Source organism: Mastigoproctus giganteus, chromosome 9 (assembly GCF_048544385.1).
Source record: "Mastigoproctus giganteus isolate SK-2022 chromosome 9, ASM4854438v1, whole genome shotgun sequence".
Taxonomy (NCBI): domain Eukaryota; kingdom Metazoa; phylum Arthropoda; class Arachnida; order Uropygi; family Thelyphonidae; genus Mastigoproctus; species Mastigoproctus giganteus.
Window position 1 is genome coordinate 48,527,247 of NC_143583.1, and position 22,310 is coordinate 48,549,556.

The 22,310-nt window shown below is 37.4% G+C and overlaps 1 protein-coding gene across 1 annotated transcript in view; it reads right to left on the reverse strand.

Annotated features, from left to right (window-relative positions):
• LOC150080206 (protogenin-like) overlaps positions 1-22,310 on the reverse strand; it is a 393,090-nt gene that overhangs the window by 205,642 nt on the left and 165,138 nt on the right. The window contains exon 10 of the mRNA XM_090380644.1: positions 14,386-14,577. Within this exon, the coding sequence (XP_090236770.1) occupies positions 14,386-14,577 (192 nt within the window). The remainder of the gene's footprint in view (positions 1-14,385; positions 14,578-22,310) is intronic.

Genomic DNA, 22,310 nt, shown 5'->3' on the forward strand with positions numbered 1-22,310 from the left:
ACAAAAGTACCAGAATACCTGAAATGACAAAAGGAGAGAGAGAGAGAGAGAGAGAGAGTTTGTTATGTTTGTTATTTGGTTCTTAGGAGCATTAGCAACTAAGGCCATATTGCTCCGGAATATGCGGTGGTCATTCCCTGACCTTTCCGCATCCTCCGTATTTGGTGGTGACGGGCTCGAACCCCGGTCTAATCAAGAAGCGTGTGCTACGCACTGCTGCTCCTTCCCACCTGGCTACGGAGGCGCCTGAGAGAGAGAGAGAGAGAGAGATAAGGAAGGAACTTTTGCATCAAGTCACAGATGCTGTCACTCACTCACTCACACACACACACCAAAACATTATTACCGGCGAGTCATTATTTAAATCGAAGCAACTGCAGGTGAACTACGGCGCGTGCGCGGGACAGTATAAAAAACACCTAATACCGAGCTATATTAATCAGTGTTATTCTTGTTCTTGAGATGGGAAAGGCAGCAGACTTAAGCAAGTTTGAATAAGGCCAAATTGTAATGGCCAGATGATAAAATTGGCTGGAAATCCATTATTAATAAACTTAGACCTCAAGTCTATAAGCAATTCTATGATATTATTAGCATTATTATATATTTTTATCAGTCTAAAGCTTTGTGAATTCTCTTGAAATATTAGAATTTGAATTAGAGCTAGAATGTATTAATAAGCATAGTACCCGTGCAGCTACCTACCAAGATATAGAAATTTACAGAGAAGATAAAATATTATACACTGAAGTATATGACAAGCGCAAAGAATTCAGATTTAAAACAATTAGCCTAACACACTGGCATTCTAATATTTCAAAGAGATTTCACAGGAATATCATAGTTTCACAAAGCTTTAGACTGATAAAAACATGTAATAGTGTTAATAATATTATAGAATCACTTATAGACTTGAGGTCTAAGTTTATTAATAATGGATTTCTAGCCAATTTTATCATTAAACATCTTTACAAAGCCATTTTTATTGCCATTAATAAATGGCACAATAATAAAATAATCCAAAATTACATCATAGCTAACATATGTTCTAAATATTTCAATTCCGCTAGCTCAATGTTCACTATAATCATCTTCTGGTTCACAAAGATTGCTATTACAATTCTATAATAGCTATTTAAAAATCACATTAGTCATTTTGAAGACTTGTACATATGTATATAGTAGGCACTACCTTTAGAGCATGTCACATACAGCTTACGCTCACTGAAAAAGTCGTACCTATACTTGTTCTTAAGACATTAATCAATTTCATCTTTCACAAAGGAATGTCATTTCTACTTTGTAAATTATTTTTTAAAGGTATTTCATTTCAATTGATTTTGTTACCCGTCATTCTAAAAAACTGAGAACCAACTATTTATTTTCATAGGACATTATCGGTATAAAGTTCAAATTTATAGTGAACTACTAACTATAATTTCAGTCTATTAGTTAGAAGTTACATGAAATTCAAAGGGTGCTGCTTTCTTTGGTTTTATAAATTAATAATTTATTTATTTCATCTTGCAATTATCTGACCTGAGAGGGCACTATTGTCGTTATTTATTTTATAATAGGTGACATGTGCTCAAATAATTCATTCTTTGTACAGTCTGTCCTCGTATAGCACGATAGTTGTGTTCCTAGAAACCCCCGTGCAATGCAAAATCGTGCAATATAAACAACAGGCCCTGTGGGAAAAGTGGGGTTAGGTGTCGACCACCCAAGATTGAACACACATTTGGAACCAAAACATAACCAAACACAATAAATAATTGGGTAATTTTAATCGTTATAAAATACTTACGTATTTTATAACGATTAAAATACGTAATAAAAATATAATGTATTTTTTATTATAATATAATAAATATTTTTATTTATTATATTATAATAAAGTATTTCTAGTATTTTTTAATACTAAAAAATTTTATTCTTAAAAAATACATGTATTTTATTCGTAAAAAAATTATTATATTAAATAAAATAGTCGTAATAAAATACGTAAGTATTTTATTGCGACTATTACGTAATAAAATATTGCTAATGCTTTTGCTTCTATCGTAAGCAAACTTGTTTTTTGTTTGATTTTCTATCCAAACAGATGACAGCCATTCCATCTCTTCCAATTCTTGTCTTAATCTAATGAATTTTAATTACACTTTGAGTTATTCCTGCTATGAAAGTTGTTTTTATTTTCTCCGCATTCTTTGTAATTCTCGGCGTTGCCTCATTTAAGTCTGTAGCACGTGCAATATCACATGGTCTTTCATTTCGCTCAAAGCATTTCACAATTTCATAATTTTTCTCTATCGACAGAGGCGGACTGGCCATAAGCCTTACCCGGGAAATCCCGGTGGGCCCGAGGCCGGTGTGATTTTGGCCATAAACCACTATAAATTTTCCCGGGAAAGAATTTTTGATCCAGTCCGCCTCTGTTTATCGATATTGCTTTTTTTTTTCCTCTCTCTGAATCTGCATTGTCTTCGCCAGGACGCTTCCTTTTCACACCTTTTAAGTATTTTACTAATTTTTAGGGAATAAAGCCAATTACAAAACGAGGAGGCACGCTTGATACACATAAACAAAGCTGCGCGCGTATAGCAACTGAATAAACAACACCGTAAAGGCCGAGATACACTATTAACACCCCACATTTCTGGGGGTTACTACCATAAAACAATAAAAACAATTTCCAGTTTCGTTTCTGCTAGTGGAATCTGTTATAAACTGGTAGTAAACTCCATCTAATTGCATTTGCAATTATATCGATAGCTGGAATTGTGTTGGTTTTTACGTTATTAGGGTGAAATGTGTTTCCCCTTCACTGATATAAAACACATAAATACATTTTCAGAATCTTCTTCATTCCTATCGTGTTGCGTTTGGTTAGGGTGATTCCGCATTCGACTGCCATTTCTTGTAACAACAAAGGCGAATCATGCATAAGCGAATTCGGTTCGTGTTATATAAGATATCGTTCCCCTATTTATAAATCGTGTATGATCGAATTAGTGTAATGTAAACACGTGTTATACGAGAACCGACTGTACTCAGTACAGAATAGGGTGGTAAGCTGCATATTTCTATTTATTATTTTTGTTGTAATTGGTTATTTTTTAATTTAATTTAACAGTTCTGTAATGAAGGTCTGCAATTTATTACTATATCAGATAGGATGAATTATTTTAATTATTATAAAATTGATAAAAATGTCAGTTTTATTTAAATATTCCTACATTTGGTAATAGTTATTTCTTTTATTTCTTTATTATCTACAATTATCTACAGTTATCTACAATTCTTTAATCATTTGTAGTTGTGTGTGTGTGTGTGTGTGTGTGTGTGTGTGTGTGTGTGTGTGTGTGTGTGTGTGTGTGTGTGTGTGAGAGAGAGAGAGATTTGGTTTTTAGGAGCATTAGCAACTAAGGCCATATTGCTCCGGGATATGCGGTGGCCATTCCCTGACCTTTCCGCATCCTCCGTATTTGGTGGTGATGGGCTCGAACCCCGGTCTAAATCAAGAAGCGTGTGCTACGCACTGCTGCTCCTTCAAACCTGACTACGGAGTCACCTATTTGTAGTTATGGGATCCCTTACTAAAGGGTTGGGCAGTTACACTCCTGGTATATCCCAGTAACATTACAAAAAGCTATTTTCTTTGCTTTTCACTTTTTACTTTCTAACTCTAAAATTTCATATCTCAAGATCTATTAGGGCAATTTGAGAGAAATTGTCAGCATAAGCCTTCTTTTGCACATGTATAAAATAAATAAAAAACACCACATTTGATGTGAAATTTATGTGTGTGCATGCTGTTGTTATTATTTGGAGCATTAGCAACTAAGGCCATATTGCTCCGGGGATGTACGGTGGTCAGATGTGACAATCACGGTTGGCACTCTTTTTCTGTATTATATTCTGTATATTCATTTCAAAGCTATCTGTCAGGATAGCTGTTATATTGCCTGTTTCCTGTTAAATTATTTGGACCTAGTTAAACAGGCTCATAACAACCAGAGAAAGTAATACTCTTGATCTGGTTATCAGCAGTGATCATTCATGTATTAGGAATTTGTAGATAAAAGAACGACTAGGTGGCAGTGATCACAGTGTACTGACGTGGGATTTACTTAAAGATTTAATTACCATCAGGGGTAAAGGAAAGGGTTTTTGCTTCCGTAAAGGCGAGTACGGTGGTCTCCGACAGTTTTTAAATTCTGTACAGTGGGATCAACTGACGATGTTACCAACAGTGAATTCTAAGTGGGAAGCATTCAAGGAATTAATCGTGGATGCTACTAAAAGTTTCATACCTATTAAGAAATATTGCTCAAGGTTTAGGCCCAAATGGTTGTCAAATGAACTAATGAGACTCGTAACAGAGAAGAAAAATGCATGGGATGCATATAAATTATCAAGCGACTCAGAACCCTATGGCAGATTACGAGAAATCCTTGGCAAAAGATGCTAAGAAAAACAGCAAGGATTTCTTTACTTATATAAACTCTAAAAGGAAGGGGATGAATCTGATTGGTCCACTTGACATCGATGGTTCGACTGTTGATGATCCTGCTCAGATAGCAAACAAACTGAATGAGTATTTTGCATCTACATTCACACGTGAGGAATTATTAAGGTTTGAAAATGGCAGAAGGTTATCAAATTGTAGCAGGATACTTAATGATATTGTAATAACTCAGAGCAAAGTGGAAGAGAAACTGTTGAAGTTAAACGTAAGAAAAGCACCTGGGGTGGATGGGATCTATCCAGTTATATTAAAGGAGGCGGCAAAGCAACTAAGCAAACCCTTAGCCATAATTATGAGAGCATCCTTGGACTCAGGGGAGGTTCCCACGGACTGCAGATGTGCAAATGTAACCCCAATTCACAAAGGGGGATCGAAGGGTGACACGAGTAATTACAGATCAGTTAGTTTAACTTCTGTGACGGGTAAAATAATGGAGTTGCTGGTTAAAGATGCATTGTAGGATCATCTAGACAAGACTGCAGCAATAATTCAGACACAGCATAGGTTTGTTAAGGGAAAGTCTTGTCTGACAAAATTGATAGGATATTATGATGTGGTTACAAAGGAACTGGATGTAAAAAATAATTTTGATATCATATATTTGGATTTCAGGAAAGCTTTTGACACTGTTGCACATGGAAGACTATTGTACAAATTGGAGCAGAATGGTATTAAGGGTAAGTTGCTACAATGGATAAAAGGATCGTTAAGTGGGAGAAGACAGAGGGTGGTAATCAATGGGTGCTGCTCTTCTTGGACTAATGTTATTAGTAGAGTCTCACAGGGTTCGGTGTTGGGTCCGCTGTTGTTTTGTATATTTATCAATGATATTGGTGAAGGTAAATAAGGCTTAGTGTCGAATTTGCAGATGATACAAAGGTTGGCAGGGTTGCTAATGACAGTAATGGCAGTGTGCTACTGCAACAGGATCTAGATAATTTGGGCAGATGGGCTAAGAAGTGGCAACTGAAGTTTAACCTTGACAAATGCAAAGTACTGCATATGGGTAGAAGTAACCCCAGAGAAACGTACCAACTGTGTGGTACTACACTTAAGGTGGTAGAAAATGAAAAAGACCTGGGAGTAATTGTGCAGGCAGATATGAAGTTTTCTGAGCAATGCAGAGAGGCTGCCAGGGCAGAACATGGGATTTTGTCAATGATATATAGAAATTTTGCTAGCAGGGAAAAGGAGGTGATTATCCCTCTGTATAAGGCAATGGTCAGGCCACGCCTTGAGTACTGCGTACAGGCCTGGAGGCCTCATTTTAGGAAGGATGTAGATTTACTTGAGCGTGTACAGAGAAGGGCAAGAAGATTGGTGAGGGGAATGAAGGGATCCTCTTATCAAGAGAGGCTTATGTTCTGCAAACTGCAGTGGCTGGAGACTAGGCACCTGCACGGTGATCTGATTGAGGTGTATAAGGCCTTGAATGGGTTCAGCACGCTGAATTCTGATGGGATCCTTCCACTTGTTCAGATTACGAACCTAAGGGGGCATAAATTCAAATTAAGAAAGGACAGTTGTAGAATAGATGTGCGGAAATTTGCCTTTAGCCAGTGTGTGGTTAATTGCTGGAACAAACTTCCATCTGTCATTGTGGAAGTTGATAGGTAGAATAAATTTGAGGAGGAACTGGACAGGCATTTCGAGGGAATGGTGTGATTTTTTTTTTTTTTTTTTTGGCTGATGCTGCATAAGCTCATACATTTGCTTTCTTGCATCACATGCCACTACTACTACTACTACTACTATTATTGGTGAGATATAATGAATGGTGTTAGCCCTCGAAAAAGTAGTAGTAGTAGTGGCAAGAGATGCAAGAAAGCAGGTGTATGAGCTTATGCAGCATCAGGCAAAAAAAAAAAAAAAAATTACAAAAAAATTCCCTCTAAATATTTGTCCAGTTCCTCCTTACATTTTTTTAACCTACCAACTTTCACAACGACAGATGGAAGTTTGTTCCAGAAATTAACCACCCACCGGCTAAAGGCAAATTTTCGCACATCAATTCTACAACCGTCTCTCCTCAATTTGAATTTATGCCCCTCAGTCCTAAGATTCTTCTGTTTGTTCGTAATCTGAACAAGTGGAAGAATCCAATCAGAATTCAGCATGGTGAACCCATTAAAGGCCTTATACACTTCAATCAGATCACCTCAAGATGCCTAGTCTCCAGCCGCTGCAATTTGCAGGACTTAAGACTCTCTCGGTAAGAGGATCCCTTCATTCCGCCTCACCAATCTTGTTGCCCTTCTCTGTACACACTCAAGGAAATCTACATCCTTCCTAAAATGAATTTTCCAGACCTATACGCAGTACTCAAGGCATGGCCTGACCATTGCCTTATAGAGAGGGACAATCATCTCCTTTTCTCTGCTAGCAAAATTCCTGTAATTATTGACAAAAACCCATTACCTGCCCTGACAGCCTGTCTGCATTGCTCAGAAAACTTCATATCTGACTACACAATTACTCCCAGGTCTTTTTCATTTCCTACCACCACACAGTTGGTATGTTTCTCTGGGGTTACTTCTACCCATATACAGTACTTTGCATTTGCCAATGTTAAACTTCAGTTGCCACTTCTCAACTCATTTGCCCAAATTTTCTGGATCCTTTTGCAGTAGGCACATTGCCATTACTGTCATTAACAACCCTGCCAACTTTGTATCATCTGACAACTTCGACACTAAGCCTGATATACCGTCATCAATATCATTGATAAATACAGTCTTGTCCTCGTATAGCACGATAGTTGCGTTCCTAGAAACCCTCGTTCAATATAAACAACAGGCCCTATGGGAAAAGTAGGGTTAGGTGCCGACCACCCAAGATTGAACACACGTTTGGAACCAAAACATTACCAAAAACAATAAATAATCGGGTAATTTTAATCGTTATAAAATACTTACGTATTTTATAACGATTAAAATACGTAATAAAAATAATATTATATTATAATAAAGTATTTTTAATATTTTTTAATACTAAAAAAGTATTTTTTACGGATAAAATACGTATTTTATTCTTAAAAAAATTATTATATTAAATAAAATAGTCGTAATAAAATATTGCTAATGCTTTTGCTTCTATCGTAAGCAAACTTGCGTTTTGTTTGATTTTCTATCCAAAGAGATGACAGCTGTTCCATCTCTTCCAATTCTTTGTGTCTTAATCTAATGGATTTTTATTACACTTTGAGTTGTTCCCGCTATGAAAGTTGTTTTTATTTTCTCTGCATTCTTTGTAATTCTCGGCGTTGCCTCATTTAGGTCTGTAGCACGTGCAATATCACATGGTCTTTTATTTCGCTCAAAGCGTTTCACAATTTCATATTTTTTTTCTCTATCGACAGAGGCGGACTGGCCATAAGCCTTACCGGGAAAACCCCGGTGGGCCGGATGCTGGTGTGATTTTGGCCATAAACCGTAGTATGAGGCCACTAAATTTCCCCGGGTAAGAATTTTTGACCCAGTCCGCCTCTGTTTATCGATATTGCTTCTTTTTTTTTCTCTCTGAATCTGCAGTGTCTTAGCCAGGACGCTTCCTTTTCACACCTTTTAAGTATTTTACTAATTTTTAGGGAATAAAGCACAATTACAAACGAGGTGGCACACTTGATACACATAAACAAAGCTGCGGGCGTGTAGCAACTGAATAAACAACACCGTAAAGGCCAAGATACACTACTAACACCTCACATTTTACTAAAGCACATTTCTGGGGGGTTACTACCATAAAACAATAAAAACAATTTCCAGTTGCGTTTCTGCTAGTGGAATCTGTTATAAACTGGTAGTAAACTCCATCTAATTGCATTTGCGATTATATCGATAGCTGGAATTGTGTTGGTTTTTACGTTATTATGGTGAAATGTATTTCCCCTTCACTGATATAAAACACATAAATACATTTTCAGAATCTTCTTCGTTCCTATCGTGTTGCGTTCAGTTGGGGTGATTCCGCATTCGACTGCCATTTCTTGTAAACACAAAGGCGAATCGTGTATAAGCGAATTCGGTTCGTGTTATATAAGATAACGTTCCCCTATTTATAAATCGTGTATGATCGAATTCGTGCAATGCAAACACGTGTTATACGAGGACCGACTGTATAAAAAACAACAGTGGATCCAAAACCGAACCCTGTGACTCCACTAATAACATTAGTCCACGAAGAGCAGCACCCATTGATTACCACCCTCTGTCTTCTCCCACTCAACCATGCTTTTATCCATTGTAGAACGTACCCTTAATACCATTCTGCTCCAATTTGTACAGTAGTCTTCCATGCACAACAGTGTCAAAATTTTTCCTGAAATCCAAGTATATGATATCAAAATTTTTTGCATCCAATTCTTTTGTAACCACATCATAATATCCAATCAAATTTGTCAGACAAGACAAATTTTATTGGACTTAACAAATGCATACTGTGTCTGAATTATTGCTGCAGTCATGTCTAGATGATCCTGCAATGCATCTTTAACCAGTGACTCCATTATTTTACCCAGAACAGAAGTTAAACTAACTGGTCTTAATTACTCACGTTACCCCTCAACACCCCCCCCCCCTTTGTGAATTTGGGAAACATTTGCACTTATCCAGTTCGTGGGGACCTCCCCTGAGTCCAAAGATTCTCTCATAATTATGGCTAAGGGTTTGCTTAGTTGCTTTGCAGCCTCATTTAATATAACTGGATAGATCCCATCCACCCCAGGTGCCTTTCTTATGTTTAACTTCAAAAATTTCTCCTCCACTTTGTTCTCAGTTACTACAAAATCATTCAGCACCCTGTTACAATTTCATAACCTTGTGGCATTTTCAAACCTTAATAACTCCTCATGTTTGAATGTAGAGGCAAAATACTCATTCAGTTTGTTTGCTATCTGAGCAGGATCATCAGCAATCGAACCATCGATATCAAGTGGACCAATCAGATTCATCCCCTTCCTTTTAGACTTTATATAAGTAAAGAAATCCTTGCTGCTTTTCTTAGCATCCTTTGCGAAAGATTTCTTATAATCTGCCTTCGCCTGCATAACCTCCTTTGTGACTTAATTACAGACTACCTTATATCTGCCATAGACTTCTGTGTCGCCTGATAATTTATATGCATCTCATGCATTTTTCTTCTCTGCCACGAGTCTCATTAGTTCATTTGACAACAATTTTGGCCTAAAACTTGAACAATATTTCTTAATAGGTATGAAACTTTTAGTTGTTTCCACGATTAATTCCTTGAATGCTTCCCACTTAGAATTTTCTGTTGGTAACTTCATCAGTTGATCCCACTGTACAGAATTTAAAAACTTTCTGAAACCACTGTAGTCACCTTTATGGAAGCAAAAATCCCTTCCTCTACCCCGATGGTAATTATATCTTTAAGTAAATCCCGCATCAGTACACTGTGATCACTGCCACCTAGTGGTTCTTTTATCTGCAAATTCTTTATACACGAATGATCACTGCTGATAACCAGATCAAGAGTATTACTCTCTCTGGTTGCCTCTCGAACATGCTGCTGCAGAAAACAATCATCCAATAAATCCACAAAAGTCTTACTAGTGTGCGAGTGACCAACCCACAAGTTCCAGTCAATATCTGGGAAGTTAAATCCCCCATTATAAGACATTCCAATTTACTAGCCCATTCTGTTTCTCTGTACAATTGTTCATTGTACTCATTCCAATCATTAGGCCTATAACACACTCCTACTCTTATTTTTGCTTTAGCAGTGCTTATGTCACACCAAACTGACTCAACAGTGCACTGTTCATCTATATCAACTGGATGCACTTCTTTTGATTTTATGTTTTTCTTAATTAACAGCATAACACCTCCTCCCCTCCCTTCCTATCCTTTCTGTACACATTATACCCCCCAAATTCCAATTTTTCATTCCTAATATCTGTCTGATACAATTCAATATATCTGATTATCAATAATAAGCTGCATAATCATTATATCTTTATTTTATTGCTAATTATCTTAATCTTTATAGGTACTTTTGGCCGTATGGCCCGCTGTGTACCTTTATGCCAATGTTTTAATACACTTTTAATACCTATATACAGTCGATTCCGGTTATTTGGGACACATCGGGACTAGTGCATTTTGGCCCGATTGTGTGGCTGCCCTAATTATCCGAAGTTTCACGTAAATAGTTTAAAATACAATGCACCCCCCACACTCAACATAGCAAAGCATTGTTCACTATATGATGTGTAATAAGCACCGGTCATTGTGATCACGTTTGTGAATTGAATTTTAATTCAAGTAAACAGCAATTCTAATTAGCGAAAATAGGAGGAATATTATCTGCAGGCTATAAAATTAAAGAAATATTAAGTACAAATTTACCTTTTAATACCTTACCAATTAAAAAATTAAATGATACGTTAAATTCTGAAGAATATACGTGATAATCGGAAGAATTAATACGTACTGTAATATGTACACACTAACTAAACTAGTTGACATTTCGTTTCACTGTCATTTGTGGGTAAGGGTTAAAATTTAAAACAGTAAAAAGATAAGCAATCAATAACAAAAAACACGGCACACACAAATTGCAAGTAACACGATACGCGCAAGTTAGAATGGAATAACAAATTACGAAAGTTTAAAAATAGGAATGAAGATTCCATAAAAGTGTAAACACATTTTACCATAATAACCCACAGAATTCCAGCTGTCGGTATTATCGCAAATTCAATAAGATCGAGTTTACTATCAGTTTATGATAGATTTCACTAACACAAAAGACCAATAAACAGGTGACTGCTAATTGTTTTTATTGTTTTATGGTTGTAACCTCCAGAAATCTGACTGAACTATGTGGTACGGTTGGAGACAATCGTAGGGTAATCTTCAATGCTGCGGTCTCCTGTCCTGATTAAATGGCATTTTGTGGCCATATTACACCTCCCAAGGTTTTTTGCATTTTCTACTCTAATCCAAGCCCGAGGCAGGATTCGAATCCGCGACCTTTGGGTTGCCAGGCAGGTACTTTACCCACCCAGCTAGCCCAGTCGGCTACACACAATCAACTGAATTTCTAGGATGGACCTTGTAAAAAAAAAAAAAAAATTATAAGTATGATGGCCAGCATTTAGTAAAGTCAGCTGCTGTAGATCCAGCAAATTTATAATGACATATCCTCCTTGGTCCTTGGAGGGGGAGGTCACAGTGAATGGGGAGCACTAAAGTCAGCAAGAAGACAAAAGAATGATGCATTTAGATTTCAAGGACTTTTACACTAATCTTCTAACTCTAACTCATCTGATCTAAGATGATCAGCATGATGACTGAGAAGAGTAATGCATGGGACAAAGGGACTGGCAGAAGTTCTGGAGCATGATTCTGTTAACAAAGGTAATAATTGTGGTTTAACAGTGTATTAATTGCCATTATAAACATTACTTTATATTAGGACTTCCCCACATGCCACATTTTTTTCAATTTTATATTAGCATAATGTACTTGCAGCACATAGAGGCTTTTTTTGCATTATAAAGGAAAGAAAAGAACATATCTACAGAAGCATTTAAATACTGAATATTTTGTCTGTGGTAGGGAATCATATTTGACTTGACAATACTGATTGATATCCTTAACTTGATTTTAATGGCATACACATCGATGAAAATCGCTTGGTTCGTTTTCTACTCAAATTTTGTAAAACAACAAAGAAAGTGTCTGTATGATAGGAAATTCAAGAACTTTATAATGCTTTATAAAGCAATTTTTTTTTTTTTTTTTTTGCCAATATCGTTTTGTATCAATTTATTGTTATCAGTTGATATCGTTACTTCATTTTAACAATATATGTTTGTACTGAAAATAACAACTATATTTATGACATGATTTTGTTGACAGCTGTTATTTATTTATCCTCGTTCATTTTATGAAATGAAGAAACAAATCATGTTTGAGCTGTAAGGACCTTGACTAGAAATCCAATAGAATAAATTCTATCTAGGAGGTACTGGTTTACAGATCCTATTATTATTCACTGTATGATCCCTTTCATTTCAAAAAATGGTACATATGGACTTGGACTTTTATCAAATGTCTTTGGAATTAACTTCCTCTTCTTCATATCCTCTGGCTTAAAATTTCTTTGCCCCATTCTATCAAATTCATCTCTTGCCTCTACCATTCACCCAACTCTAAAATCACTCAGAACTATGACTTTCTTTCTTTAATACTTCACCTTCTCCAAATTAATATAATAAAAAATAAATAAATAAATAAAATTATATATATATATACATATATATATAGTTTTACTGTGTGACAACTTCCACACTTATCTACAAGAGGCAAATGTACAAATAATTAAAAATAAATATCTGCTACTGGATAGATGAAAATATAAAGGTCACTGATGATGTTTTACAAAGTATAGTAATACCCCGAAGTTACGCGATAGGTGGGTCCGACAAAAATCGCTCAAGTTGAATTCGCTTAAGTCAGGGTACAACTCTGCATATAAATACATATAAATTTTGTTAATTGGGACCAAGGACCAAAAAAACACTAGTTTAGAAGAAAAATATTTAATAAAATTGCAGTTCTTTATACATATTAATACAAAATATGTATTAAAAAAATAAATTCATTACATAAAAAAGTTATTTCGATGTCGATGGCTTCATAAAAATTTAACAAATTCGTCTGACGACACAGCACCTTTTTTTTCATGCAGAATTTCTTCGTAGCAAGCTAATAATTTTTTTATTCCTTGCTTTGTAGCTATAACGTGTTCTTTGTTGGAGTCTATGTTTTCTAAAATTTTTAAGCCCTTTTCAAATGAGCTGAGACCTATCAAGCTTGCAATTGGCATGTGCTTTTCTGGTGGAACTGGATCTGAAGTGTCGGATACTTCAGTGACGTTTTGCTCACGCATCTCTATGAGCTCATTCATTGTCAGCTCCTGACTGTGAATCCAACAGCTCGTCGACATTATCACCATTGACTTCCAAATCTAATTGCCTGGCAAGATTAACAACTTCTTCTATCACATGAGCGACATGATCAGTTTCTGGCATTGTTTTCGTCTCAGTTTTGAAAAAAAATTGACAAAGTTACTCCCAGACACCATTCAATGTTTTTTTGTGAATTTCATCCCAAGATTCTTCAATGATTCTTACGGCATCTAAAACATTGAATTGTTTTCAAAGTCTTTAACAGATATTTCACTATTTTGTCTCATAGCTTCATTCAGACGTGCAAATGAACGCCTCGTGTAGTAAGCCTTGAATGTTTTGATGACTCCCTGGTCCATCGGTTCAATCAAGCTGGTTGTGTTTGGAGGCAAAAACACAACTTTCACAGGTGGATCAAAATTAATTAGGGTGGCAGGAGGGTGGCCGGGTGCATTGTCAATAAGAAGCATCACTTTAAATGGAATCTGTTTAAACTTGCAATAGCATTCGACTTCGGGTATGAAGTGGTGACCAAACCACTCCTCAAAAACGGAAGCTGTCACCCAAGCTTTATGATTTGACTTCCAAATCACTGGTAAGCTAATTTTAGATATACGCCAGACGAAAAAATCAAGAACCGTGTAACTCCGAGTTCGCATAAGTCGGGGTATTACTGTACATACTAGTATATCAATGTCAGATCACAATTCTCAATCATGCTCTTTGTATTAGCTGTGTTGTGCATTCATGACAAATACAACTATGGAAAGAAATAAAGTGCACCAATTTTCATGCAATTAATTATTATCTTTTTTAATACCATAATATAGAAATCTGCCATTAATAAAAATTATTTTTTTTTTGTATTAAAAAAGTATACTTATAAGGTATATTTTTAAAGTATACTTATATTCAATACCTGTTATTGTGTATTCACACACAGCCCCAGACACATCTATAACACTGTATGAAGCTTGACTGTGTTTCCTATAATGAATCCGATATCCAATAATTAGTCCTCTTGCTTTATCACTTGTTAATTCCAACCAATATACATGCAAAGTTGTCGGACTAAGGCTAGAGAGTGTAACAGATGGTGCTTCCAGAGGTACTGAAAGATTTTAATAATATTCTATGAGCCCAACTGTACAATTATCTAAAATCAAAATATGCAAGTCAGACATTTTGTTAAAAAACATGTTCTATAAATGTAAAGTAAAAAACTACATTAAGAATCAGTTTTAAATAAAAATTATAATAAAATGAAATAATTGATTATTCTTCTCTAAAATAAAGTATCAAAATCCAAACTTCTGATTGACCCTACTACTGACACCCTGAACAATTTACTGAATATTATCAGAAAAAAAAAAAAAAAAAAAAATTCAAAATAAATTTTTAACATCCATAAATCTCATATACAAATATATATCCACAATAACCTACAGAAGACAGAGGATATTGACAATAGACTTGAATTTCTTGAGATGGTCATTTTTGAGAAATATATATGAAGGAAGATTGTTAGCATTAGCATGAGAAGATGCACACGATGCAAAAAGCATGATTACCCAGCATCAGCCAAAAAAAAAACAAAAAAAACCACGCCATCAAACTTCACTGATCCATTAGTTCCAAATGTGATAGGTGGAATAGGACCAGGGTATGTCTGCCGGGGGCAAAGGTTGATGACATTGTAGAGCGGATATCATCTTTTAAGGGCACAAAAGGTGATATACTTGTACACGTTGGCACTAATGATATTAATATCATTAGATATTAAGACTAGGAGACCGGCAGAATTACTTAAGTACTGGTCACTGTTGAAAAAAAGCCGTAAATTAGGGATGAATTTGAAAGTGTCTGCAATTCTGCACAGACACGATAGGAGGGAGTATATGATGAGAGCCCTGTCGATCAATTCGGCCCTGGAAAGATTGTGCAAGGCTCAAGGGGTAGAATTTTTTTCAGCCTGGTCTGTACTTGTTAACAGAAGAGACTGCTTCTACAGGGATGGGATACACTTAAATAGAAAGGGTGCAAGAATGTCTGATGATATTGAGGCAGTGTTAGGTGGGTCGGAAAACTGATTGATTGGGGGAGGATACAAGGACTAATAGATTAACAGTAGCCACTGGCAGAGGTGAAAGTGATTCTTGCACTGCTTCTATTGGAATGAACAGCAGCTTGGAATATAAGATGCAGGATATTTCAGAGACTGGTGGGAGTCACTGGGGTACAAGTAAACACATGGGTTGTGTTAGGGTGGCTTAGAAAAAGAACAGGTGCATGTATGCTTGCGTGTACACCAATGCTACGAGTTTGGTAAATAAATATGATGAATTTGGGGTATTGCTCAAAGCATCAAATGCTGATATTGTTGGGATATCAGAGACGTGGTGTCACACACATATAAGTAATGCACAACTGGAATTTGGAAGAGTACAACGTCTACAGAAAGGATAGACAGGATAGCAAGGGAGGAGTGGTTATGTTATTAGTTACGAAACACATAAAATCCAAGGAAGTGAAGCCAGTCGACATCGCTGGACAGTGCAGTGTCAAGTCAGTTGTGTGACATAAGCATTGGGAGATCAAAATTGAAAGTAGGACTGTGCTATAGGCCTAATGACTATGATGAGTATAATAAGGAACTGTACAGGAAAATAGAGTGGGCCAGTAAATCAGAGTCTTATAATGGGGGATTTTAATTTCCGAGACATTGACTGGAATTTGTGGGTTGGTCACTCACACACTAACAAGGCTTTTGCAGATTTATTGGATGATTGTTTTCTAAATCAGCATGTTCGGGAGGCAACTAGAGTGAGCAATACTCTTGATTTGATTATCAGTTGTGATTCTTCATGCAATAAGAATCTGCAGATACAGGAACCACTAGGTGGCAGTGATCACAGTGTGCTGAAGTGGGATTTACTCAAGGAGGTAACTACCATCAGGGGTAAAGGGAAGGGTTATTGCTTTCGTAAAGGCAACTACGAAGGTCTGAGACAGTATTTAAATTCTATACAGTGGGACCAACTGATGATGTTACCAACAGCAAACTCAAAATCGGAAGCATTCAAAGAACTTATCTTGGAAGCTACCAGGCTTTGCATACCAACTAAGAAATATTGTTCAAGGTTCAGGCCTAAATGGATGTCAGATGAACTAATGAGCAATATGGCTGAGAAGAAAAATGCATGGGATACATATAAATTAACACGTGACACAGAAGCCTAAGAGGTTAGGCAGGCGAAGGCGAGAAATCTTTGGAAAGGGATGCAAAGAAAAACAGCAACGAGTTCTTTACTTATGTAAACTCTAGAAGGAAGGGGATGAATCAGATTGGTCCACTTGATATCGATGGTTCAACTGTTCATGATCCTGCTCAGGTAGCTAACAAAACTAAATCAATATTTTGTATCTATATTCACACATGAGCAGTTATTCAGGAAGGGGAATGCATAGATGAAGCAAACACTGGCAGTGAGCTAGATGATCTTGTAATAATTGAGAGTAAAGTGGAGGAGAAATTGTTGAAGATAAATACAAAAAAGGCACCTGGGGGTGGTGGTAGTAGTAATAGTAGTAGTGGCATGTGATGCAAGAAAGCAAGTGTATGAGCTTATGCAGCATCAGCCAAAAAAAAAAAAAAAAAAAAAAAACCATTCCCTCCAAATGCCTGTCCAGTTCCTCCTTAACTTTATTCAACCTATCAACTTCCACAACAACAGATGGAAGATTGTTCCAGCAATTAACTACCCGCTGGCTAAAAGCAAATTTCCGTACATCTATTCTACATCTGTCTTTCCTTAATTTGAATTTGTGCCCCCTTAGGTTCGTAATCTGAACAAGTGGAAGGATCCCATTAGTCCTTATACACTTCGGGAAGGATCCCGAAGTGTATAAGCCCATTCAAGGCCTTATACACTTCAACCAGATCACCGCGCAGGTGCCTAGTCTCCAGCCACTGCAATTTGCAGAACTTAAGCCTCTCTTGGTAAGAGGATCCCTTCATTCCCCTCACCAATCTTCTTGCCCTTCTCTTTACACGCTCAAGTAAATCTACACCCTTCTTAAAATGAGGCCTCCAGACCTGTACGCAGTACTCAAGGCATGGCCTGACCATTGCCTTATACAGAGGGATAATCACCTCCTTTTCCCTGATAGCAAAATTCCTATATATCATTGACAAAACCCCATGACCTGCTCTGGCAGCCTGTCTGCATTGCTCAGAAAACTTCATATCTGACTGCACAATTACTCCCAGGTCTTTTTCATTTTCTACCACCTTAAGTGTAGTACCACACAGTTGGTAAGTTTCTCTGGGGTAGGTTCTACCCATATGCAGTACTTTGCATTTGTCAAGGTTAAACTTCAGTTGCCACTTCTTAGCCCATCTGCCCAACATATCTAGATCCTGTTGCAGTAGCACACTGCCATTACTGTCATTAACAACCCTGCCAACCTTTGTATCATCTGCAAACTTTGACATTAAGCCTGATATACCTTCATCAATATCATTGATAAATATACAAAACAACAGTGGACCTAACACCGAACCATGTGGGACTCCACTAATAACATTAGTCCAAGAAGAGCAGCACCCATTGATTACCACCCTCTGTCTTCTCCCACTTAACCATCCTTTTATCCATTGTAGAAACTTACCCTTAATACCATTCTGCTTCAATTTGTACAATAGTCTTCCATGCACAACAGTGTCAAAAGCTTTCCTGAAATCCAAATATATGATATCAAAATTATTTTTTGCATCCAGTTCCTTTGTAACCACATCATAATATCCTATCAAATTCATCAGACAAGACTTTCCCTTAACAAACCCATGCTGTGTCTGAATTATTGCTGCAGTCTTGTCTAGATGATCCTGCAATGTATCTTTAACCAGTGACTCCATTATTTTACCCGGAACAGAAGTTAAACTAACTGGTCTGTAATTACTCGTGTCACCCTTCGATTCCCCTTTGTGAATTGGGGATACATTTGCACATCTCCAGTCCATGGGAACCTCCACTGAGTCCAAGGACGCTCTCTTAATTATGGCTAAGGGTTTGCTTAATTGCTTTGCCGCCTCCTTTAATATAACTGGACAGATCCCATCCACCCCAGGTGCCTTTCTTATGTTTAACTTCAACAATTTCTCCTCCTCTTTGCTTTCAGTTATTCCAAAATCATTAAGTATCCTGCTACAATTTCATAGCCTTCTGCCATTTTCAAACTTCAATAATTCCTCATGTGCGAATGTAGATGCAAAATACTCATTCAGTTTGTTTGCTATCTGAGCAGGATCATTAACAGTCGAACCATCGATGTCAAGTGGACCAATCAGATTCATCCCCTTCCTTTTAGAGTTTATATAAGTAAAGAAATCCCTGCTGTTTTTCTTAGCATCTTTTGCCAAGGATTTCTCGTAATCTGCCTTCGCCTGCCTAACCTCCTTTGTGACCTGATTACAGACTAGCTTATATCTGCCATAGGCTACTGAGTCGCTTGATAATTTATATGCATCCCATGCATTTTTCTTCTCTGTTACAAGTCTCATTAGCCCATCTGCCCATTAGTTCATTAGATAACCATTTAGGCATAAACCTTGAACAATTTCTTAATAGGTATGAAACTTTTAATAGCATCCACGATTAATTCCTTGAATGCTTCCCACTTAGAATTTACTGTTGGTAACATCGTCAGTTGGTCCTACTGTACAGAATTTAAAAACTGTCGGAGACCACTGTACTCACCTTTACGGAAGCAAAAACCCTTTCCTTTCCTTTACCGATGATGGTAATTAAATCTTTAAGTAACTCCCACATCAGTACACTGTGATCACTGCCACCTAGTGGTTCCTTTATCTGCAAATTCTTTATACACGAATGATCACTGCTGATAACCAGATCAAGAGTATTACTCTCTCTGGTTGCCTCTCGAACATGCTGCTGCAGAAAACAATCATCCAAAAAATCCACAAAAGTCTGACTAGTGTGTGACTGACCAACCCACAAGTTCCAGTCAATATCTGGGAAGTTAAAATCCCCCATTATAAGACATTCCGATTTACTAGCCCATTCTATTTCTCTGTACAATTGTTCATTGTACTCATTCGAGTCATTAGGCCTATAACACACTCCTACTCTTATTTTTGCTTTCACAGTGCTTATGTCACACCAAACTGACTCAACAGTGCACTGTTCATCTATATCAACTGGATGCACTTCTTTTGATTTTATGTTTTTCTTAATTAACAGCATAACACCTCCTCCTTTTCTATCCTGTCTATCCTTTCTGCACACATTATACTTCCCAAATTCCAGTTCTGCATTCCTTATATCTGTGTAACACCACGTCTCTCCTATCGCAACAATATTTGCCTTTAATGTCTTGACCAACACTTCAGATTCATCAAATTTATTTACTATACTTCTAGCATTGGTATAGGTGCAAGCATACATGCTCCTACTCCTATTCTTAGTTACCCTAACACATCCCATATACCCACCTATCTCAGGATGACTGCCATTCATCCCTGAAACCCCCAACACCCCACGCTCCAAGTGGCTACCTATTCTAATAAAAGTTGTGCAAGAATCACCTTCACCTCTGCCTACAGCTACTGTTTAACTATTAGTCCTTGTATCCCCCCAAGCTATCAGTTTTCCGACCCACTTAACACTGCCTCGATAGCATCAGCAAATATTCTTGCACCCTTTCCATTTAAGTGTATCCCATCCTATCCCTATAGAAGGAGTCTCTCCTGTTAACAAGTACAGTCCAGGCTGAAAAAAATTCTACCCCTTGAGCCTTGCAAATTCTTTCCAGGGCCGAATTGATCGACAAGGCTCTCATCATATACTCCCTTCTATCGTGTCTGGGCAGAACTGCAGATTAAAGGAGGCAGCAAAGGAAGTAAGCAATCCGTTAGCCATAATTATGAGAGCTTCCTTGGACTCAGGGGAGGTACCCACAGACTACAGTTGTGCAAATGTAACCCCAATTCACAAAGGAGGATCAAAGGCTGACACAAGTAATTATAGACCTGCGAGTTTAACTTCTGTTCCAGGAAAATTAATGGAAGCACTAGTTAAAGAAGCAATGTAGGATCATCTTGACAAGAATTCAGTTATAGCTCAGACACAGCATGGTTTTGTTAAGGGAAGGTCTTACCTGACCAATTTGATTGGATACTATAATGTAGTCACAAAAGAATTGGATGCAGAGAATAACATTGATATTATATATTTGGATCTTAGAAAGGCTTTTGATACTGTTGCACAGGGAAGACTGCTGCACAAATTGGAGCAGTGTGGCATTGGTGGCAAATTGTTGGTATGGATAAAGGGATGGTTGAGTGGCAGAAGACAGAGAGTGGTAATTAATGGACACTGCTCATTGTGGACTAATGTTATTAGTTTAGTCCCTCAGGGTTCAGTGTTGGGTTCATTATTGTTTTCTGTATTTATAAATGATATTGATGATGGTATATATCAAGCTTAATGTTCAAGTTTGCAGACGATACAAAAGTTGGCAGGGTTGTTAAGGACGCTACTGACGCTATGCTGCTGCAACAGGATCTGGAAAGGTTGAGCAGATGGGCTGAGAGGTGGCAAATGAAGTTTAACACTGACAAATGTAAAGTACTACATATGGGAAACAGCAACCCCAGAGCAACGTATCAACTCTGTGGTACTACATTGATAGAGGTAGAGAATGAAACGGACTTGGGGGTAATTGTGCAGGCAGATTTGAAGTTCTTTGGGCAGTGCAGACGGGCTGCAAGAGTAGCTCATGGTGTCTTATCAATGATATACAGGAGTTTTTCTAGCAGGGATAGGGAGGTGATTCTTCCCTTGTATAAGGCAATGGTCAGGCCGCACCTTGAGTACTGTATATAGATCTGGAGGCGCCATTTCAAGAAGGATGTAGAGCTGTTAGAACGAGTACAGAGAAGGGCAACAAAGTTAGTAAACGGAACGAAGGGTTGCTCTTAAGAAGAAAGGCTTAAGTTTTGCAAATTACAGTGTCTGGAGACTAGGCACCGGCGAGGTGATCTGATAGAGGCGTACAAAGCCTTGAATGGTTTGGGCATGCTTAATGCTGATGGGATACTGCCTCTTGCTCAGAATAATCACCTGAGAGGGCATAAATTCAAATTGAGGAAATACAGATCTAGTATAGATGTGCAGAAATTTGCCTTTAGCCAGTGGGTAGTTGGTTGGTGGAAGAGACTTCCATCCCTTGTTGTGGGAGTTGATAGCCTAAATAAATTTAAGGCTCAGCTGGACAGGTATTTTGAACGAACGGAGGGGTGAAGTGAAAGGGGTTTTTTTTTTTTTTTTTTTCGCTGATGCTGCATATGCTTGCTTTCTTGCATCATATGCCTTTACTAATGCTAATGCTAATGTTTGTCTAGTTTTGCCTTGAATTTATTTAAGCTATCAACTTCCACAACAACTGACGGCAGTTTGTTCCAGCAATCAACCTACCCACTGGCTAAAGGAAAATTTCCACACATCTATTCTCCAACTGTCTTTCTTCAGTTTGAATCTATGGCCCCTCAGGTTTATAATCTGAGAAAATTAAAGAATCTCCTCAGCACTGAGCCTGTTCAATCTGTTCAAAGGCTTATACACATCAATCGGATCGCCTGGCTGGTGCCTAGTCTCCAGACGCTGCAATTTGCAGAACTTAAGCCTTTCTTCATAAGAGCACCCCTTTGTTCCACTCACCAGCCTTGTTGCCCTTCTTTGTACTCATTCTAGCAACTCCGCATCCTACCTAAAATGATACTTCCAGACCCGCATGCAGTACTCAAGGTGCGGCCTGACCATT